Source organism: Ostreococcus tauri, assembly GCF_000214015.3.
Source record: "Ostreococcus tauri WGS project CAID00000000 data, contig chromosome 02, whole genome shotgun sequence".
NCBI classification, from domain to species: Eukaryota; Viridiplantae; Chlorophyta; class Mamiellophyceae; order Mamiellales; family Bathycoccaceae; genus Ostreococcus; species Ostreococcus tauri.
The window spans coordinates 471043-480984 of record NC_014427.2 but is presented as its reverse complement, the minus strand read 5'-3'; the positions used below and the strand labels follow the sequence as shown (position 1 = coordinate 480984).

Here is a 9942-nt window from a genome sequence, read left to right as displayed (position 1 = left end):
GGGACCGGGTCCCCTAGTAGGGGTGCTTGGGCTGGTATGGAGCTTTTTTTGTACCAGTGTACCAGAGTACCAGTAGTTTGTATTGGCAAACAGTTTTGTACCAGAACAAGTATGGCTCCGCGGGTCGCCATCGCATATTGTAGTGAACATTCGCCTATCCGTTTACAAAACCCGCTCGATGACGCTCGATGCAGAGCGACTGGACGCAGCGTGCGTTGAGTATGACGTTAGGCTCCGCACACAACACATAGCGTCGCAACGCGAACGCCTCGAACGCGGCGCGAGCGGCGCTTCTTTTTCGTTTTGAGGCAAAAACACCGGCAATCGAACGAACTGCGTGAGCGCGCGCGCCGGGCGAGCGTTCACGTAGTTTGGAGAGAACAAGCCAGTTTTTGTTGGCATATATTATTGATAACGGTATCAAGCACGAAGAACCCATTTCTGTCGATCTTACGTTTGATTCAGACGACGCAAGCGATCCGGTGGCGCGCATTTTGGACGACGAAGGTCTGCATGCCTCACTCCCTTCTTCTCTCCCACGGTAAATTTATGTTGCAAAAGTTGCGACCCCCTCGATTTGCCCTGAGTTGTAACTCAAGAAAAAAACGCGAAAAAAAAGACCCCTCCACGAATTCACGAGTCACGAATCGTGCCATCACTTTTGAAACAGAGGTTAGTATATATTTTGGTTTTCAGCGGTAACGATATACGTGAATGCTCTGACTCTACCTCTAGGTTGGTGGCATCACGATCTATGGGTCGTGATGCCGGTGCGCATCACGATGTCGTGATGCAGATCGTGATGCTATATTGAGGGCACTTAAAGCATATCATTTGCTGATATTGACAGGTATACCTCACTGATAGTAATCACGTGACTGATAATAAGACATGTCGTCACCGATGTCGAGGAAATACAGCGATGATATAAGTAAAATGTGTCACTATTCTAGCCCTAGCACCCCGCGTCGAAACGGTTGGTGAAAGCTTGAACAGTGGTGCAAGCCATGCGTCACATATTATACCTCTATTTAATCTATCATGTATTTTTTTATGTAAATTCGGACAATCGGACAATTTCCTCCAAGTTGGCATCACGACGCGACGGTCGTGATGCTGACGCCCATCACGATGTTTCGGGTCGTGATGCAGATCGTGATGCCGTTTGTACCCAACCTAGCTCTACCTACATCAAAGCCACAACTCAATTAGAAAGCACGGTCCACCAAGTATTCGTCAAAGTTGAGAGAACAGAAGTAGCACAACTATTCAACTTTTTCTGCATCAGGTGTCACGTGCATCGAACAATTCGTCGAACAATTCATTCTCAAGTTTGTTCACCTTACTGCCGTATTGCAGCGCGCGTTTCACGCGTTTTGATGTGCATGACAAACCAAGGGCACGTGCTAGCGATCTAAGGATCATTTTATCGCCTTCTCCGGGCGGTAGCTTGAAGTCAACTATGTCGTAGATAGCTGCGCCAGACACCATATGAACGAGTTCTTCATCAAGAAAGGGGTATCTAGCCTCTCGGCTCGAGTCTGAAACAATTCTATCATCTCTGCCCATGTTCCTTACCCAAAGACGTTCCATATCCATATTGAGTTCCTCGGCAAGTTTCGAGAGTCCACCCCGGTCGAAAGCAAGCTTATGCCTGCGATAGCCTCCTAGAATCTCATCTGCACCGTTACCTAGAAGCATAATCTTTGCTTCTGAGTCGTAATTTTCCAGTGTTTCCGTTGAGTCGTCAGTGTTGTACAGTATTGCATGGCCACGAGCCCTTGAAGCAAACCAAAGCGCAACACCAATGTTGTAGTCCATTTTTTTATCTTGTGGTTGTACCAGGGAGACGATGTGCTTCAACTGGCAGAAAACCTCGCTCTTTTCGACGTTCACCTGTATGAACCTCCAACGTCTACCAGGAGATATGTTTCTAAGCTCTTGCAGCGCCTCAATAGCAGCAAGCCTGTCTGGAGAACTTCCACCATGAAAGCAAACATTGCAAAGATCAATCACTTGGTCGAATGGCATGTGTCTATGAGCCAACGTTGCAAGTGTTGTACTATCGAGCCCACCTGAGAATAAAATAGCTACTGAAGCAGATCTCGTGGATGTAGATTTATGCCATAGATTTCGATTATTTGCATAGACACGCGTTCTTACAGCGCGATCGATGAGATACTGAAATATCCTCAAGGAGGAATTAGCGCTTCGAAAGGCATGAACAGACGTCCGTGTGTACATCACTTTCCTTGGAGAGTATCCATCCGGTAAAGGGTATGAGTCGAGCACTAACATCGGCTCAGTCAAGCGTATACAATGAAGGCCACAGCCAAGTTCGGACCAAAAGTTTCGTACTGAACCGGTGGTTCCGGTTGAACACACAAGCAAACGTTCATCGTCGCTGTCTGGGAAGTGTAAAACTAAACTTTTTCGTCCACTTCGGTCTTTTCCTATCAAAATGCAATTCTGCTTGATGTCAACGTATATAAACGCCCAAGGTCCACGCAGTCGTGACAGAAGCTCCAGCTTTGAGGTCAACGTTCTGGAGTCACCAAGTGCTCTAAAGAGAGAGGCAGTGTCACTTCGAGCAAAGGCCTGATGCGGCAAACCGCCGTAAATTTCACCGTTAAACGCTAACACACCTTCACTATTCGATATAAGTGGACTTCGGGCCTTTTCATTCCCTCGAAACTGCAACAGCGTTGCGCACAGTTGTACTTGGAAGTTACGGAGGTTTTCGGTGAAAGTCCCACAGCCGTCAGGACCACGTCGAGACAGTGAAGTCAAGAGACCGATGTCAACATCTGGGGAAATTCTATGTTCGCGTGACTTATATTTACTATCCGTTGGGACGGCGTGGCAGACGGACAAACTAATTCCACACATCAGCTCTGACACTCAACAATAATAATAAAAGAGACCACCACTCAGCGAGTCACGATGTCGAGAGTACAGTTGCATTAACGATCTAGTATTCAATGCGACGCGAAACTTGGCTATCGCGCGTAAAACGTATGTTCGTGTCTCCACTGCGAGTTTTGTGACCCGCGGGGGCATACCTGTCTAGTACAACAGTACAACACTGTTGACAGTAACGGATATCCGGTCGGGCGATGATCCCGCGATTGGTAGGGTTTAGTCAGGGTATAGAGTTAATGTTCTTTCGTGTATAGTTCTGACTACAAGGAGGCTGAGGCTAGGGAGCCAAGTTGGCAGCATCCCAGGACTGGACAATCGGAGCCGGACATATGGCATTTACTTATAGTTAGGGTTTAGAAATCGCGACGCGAGTTTAACGCTGTAAACGATCGCACGCGCGTTTTTATCGCCCTCACCCCACAAGCCGATAGCCCACCACACTCTGGCGTCGGCGTAGCCATTTTTGCCAGGGTCCAACACGGTGACGTTCCCGGAATTTTGAGGGCGGGTTGCGGCTTGCGCTAGTCGGCTGTTCTACACTGTTATACAACTTTTTTGCGGCGCGACAGCGAGGATCTTTCGGGCATGGTTCAGGACGTTTAGTTTCACATTGAAATGCACGTATGCGTCGGTGGCGTGTGCGTCCCATGTACCGCGTTGCTACCTTTGCTTTACAACCTACTGCGGAAGATGATATCACTCACGTCACGACGCAGTTCTCGAAGTTGAGCAAGACTTGTTGTAGACTAGAGTGCTAATTAAAATCTGTGAAGGGACGGCGCGCCGCAATCTTGATACGCTACTGCGATTGCAACTCACCATCCACGAAATCAAACACGTGAATCACAAGGTACTATTTGTTGAGCTTGATCACGATGCACGCAACGTTGTCCTGTGTTCGGCAACGTAGAGCTCTCGCCACCAAAGCATCAGCAACTGCCTGCATACTTTTATCAGGTGTCTTTTTCAGCTCAGTTCGGACGAAAGTCACTGCTTGTGCGCCGTTCATTGTATCCCATAGCCCGTCTGTTGCCAAAATCAGGAATTCATCCTCACTTGATCGTGCTAACGTGACGCAGTGCGGTATGGATATCACTGGAGGTGTTTGCATTGTTGCTGTGGCTGCCTGTCTATCATCCATGTCTTGTAACTCAGCGAGAAGCTCGAATCGCCCCCCTTTGAACTCATAGTCTCCCAGTGCGCGGGTAACAGCAAGAACACCACACACTCTACTTTGAGAAACCCAACCACCAGCTTCAACTACACGCTTAATTTCACCTCGACCAGAGGTAGTCAATGTCGTTGGACGATGATCAACACTGAGTTCAATGGGTTTTCCAGCACGGCACAAAACAGCTTTACTATCTCCCACGTTTGCACAAGTCAACCGCAAAGAACCTACAAGGCACATCGTAGCCGTGCTACCACTCCAACACTCTGGATCACCAAGACTAGCTATGTGATCGATTAATGCGCTGTCCGCGGTCTCAAATACGTCTGTAAACAAGTTTTTAGTGATATCATGTAGTTCGTCTACTGTAACGGTTGCGTCGCTGAGAAGTCTTCTATTCTTCATCAATACCGAGCTGATGAACCCGTAGAAGTTGGACCGTAGATATTGCGAGCTACCTGAACCGCCGTGTCCATCGTAGACCGATGCAAAAATGTGATCCCGGCCTTTCATTACCTGATATGTGTCCTCCATGCATTCCCGAGGCCCCATGTCATCGCACACTCCCCAATCCAGATCCAAGCCCGCTTTCAGAGCACCTCTGGGTTTGCCCACTTCTTCTCTAGAGAGCCCACGACGTCCTTCTCCAGACGCAAACTTGGACATAAGCAACGCAGACAAGCATATGGAAACGAATCCTATGACTTCCTGTTCTGTTTGCATCCATCCCGCGTAAACAGCGCTTGTCGGAAAGTGCAGCTTGGACCGAGTGATCTGCCCGCGTACTGGGAGAAGTTTTGTAGAGCTGTTCGTCTTCCACCGCGAATCAAACGAGCCATATCGTGGTAATGCACGGCGCATAGAAGTTGTTTGAGGGGGAATATGGCACCACGAGCTTCTCACCAAGGACTCTGACTGTTTCAGCTTTAGCCCAGTGTGGTGAGTGACGAATATAGCCACGGCCGACGGGCGCGGCTAAATCACACTGAGAAGCAACGTTTTACCATTCATTCATACGTATATTAGTCGCTTTCACGAGCATACGTATTGTCACCATCTAGGTTGGTGGCATCACGATCTATGAGTCGTGATGCTGATGCGCATCACGATGTCGTGATGCAGATCGTGATGCTATATTGAATGTATATAAAGTCTATCATTTGCTGATATTGACAGGTATACCTCACTGATAGTAATCACGTGACTGATAATAAGACATGTCGTCACCGATGTCGAGGAAATACAGCGATGATATAAGTAAAATGTGTCACTATTCTAACCCTAGCACCCCGCGTCGAAACGGTTGGTGAAAGCTTGAACAGTGGTAAGCCATGCGTCACATATTATACCTCTATTTAATCTATCATGTATTTTTTTATGTAAATTCGGACAATCGGACAGTTTCCTCCAAGTTGGCATCACGACGTGACGGTCGTGATGCTGACGCCCATCACGATGTTTCGGGTCGTGATGCAGATCGTGATGCCGTTTGTACCCAACCTAGGTCACCATACCCGAAGAGTGTAACTCGAGGGTCGGTGACCCTCCCGCGGTATATGGATTTTGACACGGCGCACACGACGAGTCGTGAATCGACCTCTTTTGGGGGCTCTAAAATCCCGGCGAGGGGGTACACGAGAGAAACGCGAGTCACGATCCGTCGAAGACCCCTCGTTGACGCGACGAGTCGCGATGCGTTGGGGAGCTGATTTTCTGGGCCCGCGCGCGGCGACGGCGACAACGCGAGCGCGAGCGCGGACGCGGACGCGAACGGTTTCGTCTGCCGATCGCGCGCGCGCGCGCGTCGCGGCGTCGTAAGGAGGCGCGACGCTAGGGCGAGCAATGTTGACCGTAAACCCTATTTTCTAGGGTTTAGAAAACACGGCGCGAGTTCACGCCGCGGATCGATTCGTCGACGTTTTTTCACTTTCCTCTCCAAATTTGAGCGATTTTCGTCGCGATTCGGCGTCGCAACGCGCGTTAAGGTGCAAATTGATGTGATTGCATGCGATGATGTGAATCATCGATTGGTCTCCACAGTGCGACCGCTCGAGCGTCGACGGCGCGCGCGAGATTCGCGGTAACGACGGAAGAAGTTCGCGCGTTCGAGAACTCCGCGTCAGGCGATCGAGCAAGCTGTCGTGCGGGGCAGCGTGACCGATTTTTGACGTATCTCCATGTGGCGTCGTGAATGCATCTTTAGTGACCGATGCAGTTGAATCGCGCAACATCTTCACCCTACCTACCTCGACGCCGCACGAACGTTGTAAACAGTCACGACACCAATCACTGCCGATCTCGCCGTCTGAAAGCGTCTACAGCGTTCTCCGTCGTCCAAAAACTACCTTTTCCCATACATTTTTGAAAAAATTTGTTGCGACTCGGAAATTGCTCGATTTTACCGAAATTTGCCGCGCGCCGCGCGTCGCTACCGCGAGCGTTGAAACGAGAGGTTTGAACCAACGGCACGTTAATGCTCACAACGCGCCATCGAGTGACCGCTCGGACGGCGCCGGCGCGCGGGTCCAGAAAGTCAGCTCCATGCGAATCCATATACCTTTGGGGGGGGGATAATTCCGGTTCCTGACTCGTCAATGGTACCTGATGTATACATTGTTCACGTCACGGGCATTAAAGGCAAATCTTTAACATCGTATGGTGACCACGCGCCAGCGCTTACTTGTATAATGAGACTTGTTTGTCCGGCAAATTATGGGATTCCCATAATCGGGATGAACTTAGGTTAACTAGGTGGTGGAAGAGTAATTCCGGGGGATAGACTTTCATATCTCACAATACAATGTGTCGAACGACGAACACGAATGGGGAGAGATAAGACCGGGCTTCCGGTTACGATCGCTGGTGCTAGGAGGCGCGGCGTGTACCGCGTTCGTCATAGACTGCGCGATAAGTCTTCGACAATAATGCTTACAATTTTATCTTCACTCTCGCCAATCTGCAACCTCTCGCCACGACGTGCCGGTACGTACGCGCTTCAACCGCGAAAGATACGGTATGATCGCGTATTTTCGGGCTACTGACGAGTTTCTTTCGCCCAGCAGGTCCGCGACAAGCGAGCAACCAACGCCACGGTATGTGAATACGCATAAAGTTTCCATGCGAAACCTACCCGAATTTCTAGGCGAACGCTTGTTTCGCAAAGTTCTAGTTAGAGGCTCTCACTTGGCTTCTTCTTCACACGTTCCCACTTCTTGACCAAACAAATGCCTAACCTTATCCAGCAGGTGTCACCGTGAGAGCTACGCCTCAAGAAGCGGGTAAGCAAGTCTTCGGCACATCCATGCTTATCTCATCCATGAACACCGTGCTTCCTGCTCTTGCCATCGTACGTTCTTCGACTATTTTGCAGTGGACCATCCTCACAACTTTCCCAGGTGGACGATAGACTCAACGGCGATGGCACTGGTTTACCGCTCGGCATTAATGATGGTGCGTTGGGTATTATCTTGGCGTCCGTTCCCTTGGCCATTTTCAGCCTGTACTTCATCGCTGGTAAGCAAGATGCTGGCATTGAAAATGGTGGCAAGAACGATGATAGTGGGCTCTCCTTGTAAAGCTACCGGCTCACGATTCGAGTGCCGTCAAACCGCGACTTCGGCACCTTCTTGAGAAGTGCTTTTAGCAACGTGATGGACGCACGGTTTCATGCGTACAAGCTATCTAACTCTTAATGAAAGAAGAAACACACCAACTCTGCCGGCCCTCTCATCCCGTGGGCCCAGAATGGAGCCACCGTAGTGATACTAGTGACATCACAATAACGCTATCACGCGTTCGAAATAATACTCGCTCGCTATGCGACTTCGACGGAGGTTGCATTTATTGCTTCTTATTTAAAAAATGACTTCCTTACTTCTGAAATCGCGCAAGCTCACTTGAACTTACGACCGCTGAAAACTCTAGCTGGGGTTCGTTCACGTGATAATAAAACAGTGTTACGCATATGGTTCGAATACACATCTAGGTATCAGAGTCACGTCAAGCTTTGTCGAGCTTTCACAGTGCACTCCGAATTTAGATCCCAGATGCATACATTGGGATCCCTGAAGCTCGAACAGCAATATCAGCTGGATGCTCAATGATGGAGTCTATCAGGCCATATTCCAAAGCCTCCTGTGCTGACATGAAAAAGTCACGATCCGTATCTTCCATAACCTAAGCGAAGTGTGATATTGAAGTTTTGAGAAAGTCAAAGCGTTGATTCCGCACCGTCTGCAGTGGTTTTTTGGTGAACTCTGCCAGGTAGCCATTCAGCGTTGACTTGTGGTGCTACGTTGAGCGGGTATAAGAATAACTCATGAACGCAATCCTTGTTTCGCTTACCATAATTTCATTCGCCTGTATTTCAATGTCCGCAGCCTGACCTTGAGCACCACCAAGAGGTTGGTGAATCATGATTCTACTGTTCGGCAAACTGTACCGTTTGCCCTTTTTTTGCACATGTTGATGAGGGTCAGTATGATAGTTACTTGGGAATGAGACTCGCATATTGTACGAGCTTTGCACACGCACCGCTTCTCCAGAAGCAAGCAGAAAAGCACCTAAGACTATTCAGTTTATTTCCTTCACCTTGTGAAAACGTTCACTCACCCATAGACGCCGCGAGTCCCACACAAACTGTGGACACGTTTGGACGAATGTGTCGCATAGTATCGAACACAGCCATACCAGCTGTAACAGAACCTCCAGGAGAATTGATGTAAAGGGTTATGTCCTGAACGTCAGGTTTCAAGAACAGGTAGTGCTCACTTTCATAATTTCACACCTTGTCAGGATCAGCAGCATCTAGCCAGAGTAATTGTGCGACGATTAAGTTACAGCCGTCGTCATCCACAGCGCCTCCAAGCCGTACAATGCGCTGCGAAGCATGAATGAGAATGAGAAACAAAAAAAGCTCTGATAAAGGGGTAAGCGTGTGAGCAAAGTGCCTGTCAAGCGTTTGTTCTGCTTCACTTCGACGACACAGTGCACTAAAGCACACAGTAGCGGTACTTACCTGTGACATGAGTTGACTCGCGACGCTCTGAAATCTTTCGACCACAATAGGTGATGGTCCTTTGCCTTGCTGGTCCACAACATATACACCGCTGGAATCCTTATTATGAATACCTGAATGAGTGGGAACGAAATACTTACTTCGACGTCGCCCGAAGAACAGTAACCGTGTGGGAACGGCAGTTCAATCGCGAGGGATGTACTCTAGTCCTAGCAAGAGACTCGAGAGACGAACTGGTCAGTGAACAACAAATTGATGTAGGGTTTCCAGGCCGCGATAGTGTGCAAACAGCCGTTTACGCATATAATCGGGTCTCCATAAGCGTATCAAGCGCCGTAGCATCCATTGTATCACCTACCTAGACGTGCCATTGAGCGTGTACAGCGACTGCGCGCCCGTGTGCATCTTGTTTCGGAGTATAGAACACTTTGAGTAGAGACTCGGGATCCGCCTTCTCTGAGTGCTTAGTCAAAGAGGCGATTGTGGAGATTTGTCCTCGACGTCGACGTCGACTACGAATTCGAAGTGTGTACGGCTTCGCGGCTTTACGCGAGCTGCAGTACTGCGTGCCGTCGCCCAGTGAGAGTTACGGGTGCCTTCAGTTTTCTTCCGAGTTGTTCCTTTCGACGAAAGTGTCGAATGACAGGCAAGGACATACGCTATATACTATGTACTCGTACAAGGACATACGCTATATACTATGTACTCGTACGAGTAAGAGCACCAAACAAAGCATCTAGGTTGGGTAAAATCACGATCACGATCTAAATCACGACCCGAAACTTCGTGATTTGAATCACGATCACGACCCATAGATCGTGATTTAACCTTT

General features: G+C 48.9%; 4 protein-coding genes across 4 annotated transcripts; 1 reads left to right on the top strand and 3 right to left on the bottom strand.

Moving 5' to 3' along the window:
• Positions 1-1284: 1284 nt before the first annotated feature.
• Positions 1285-2889, bottom strand: OT_ostta02g02340 (Rossmann-like alpha/beta/alpha sandwich fold; the record flags this gene model as incomplete). The annotated part of the gene is made up of 1 exon (XM_003074994.1): positions 1285-2889. The coding sequence occupies one exon, from the start codon at positions 2887-2889 to the stop codon at positions 1285-1287; it is 1605 nt and encodes a 534-aa protein (XP_003075042.1).
• An 886-nt stretch (positions 2890-3775) lies between these two features.
• On the bottom strand, positions 3776-4954 carry OT_ostta02g02330 (Protein phosphatase 2C; the record flags this gene model as incomplete). The annotated part of the gene is made up of 1 exon (XM_003074993.1): positions 3776-4954. The coding sequence occupies one exon, from the start codon at positions 4952-4954 to the stop codon at positions 3776-3778; it is 1179 nt and encodes a 392-aa protein (XP_003075041.1).
• A 2063-nt stretch (positions 4955-7017) lies between these two features.
• Positions 7018-7668, top strand: OT_ostta02g02320 (Photosystem II PsbW, class 2; the record flags this gene model as incomplete). The annotated part of the gene is made up of 4 exons (XM_003074992.2): positions 7018-7075; positions 7156-7185; positions 7339-7439; positions 7489-7668. 4 exons carry the CDS (start codon positions 7018-7020, stop codon positions 7666-7668), a joined length of 369 nt encoding a protein of 122 aa, XP_003075040.2.
• A 460-nt stretch (positions 7669-8128) lies between these two features.
• OT_ostta02g02310 (Clp protease proteolytic subunit /Translocation-enhancing protein TepA) lies at positions 8129-9515 on the bottom strand (the record flags this gene model as incomplete). The annotated part of the gene is made up of 9 exons (XM_003074990.1): positions 8129-8269; positions 8324-8383; positions 8438-8542; positions 8627-8655; positions 8705-8828; positions 8880-8972; positions 9111-9201; positions 9251-9319; positions 9469-9515. The coding sequence occupies 9 exons, from the start codon at positions 9513-9515 to the stop codon at positions 8129-8131; spliced, it is 759 nt and encodes a 252-aa protein (XP_003075038.1).
• Between the last annotated feature and the right edge of the window lie 427 nt (positions 9516-9942).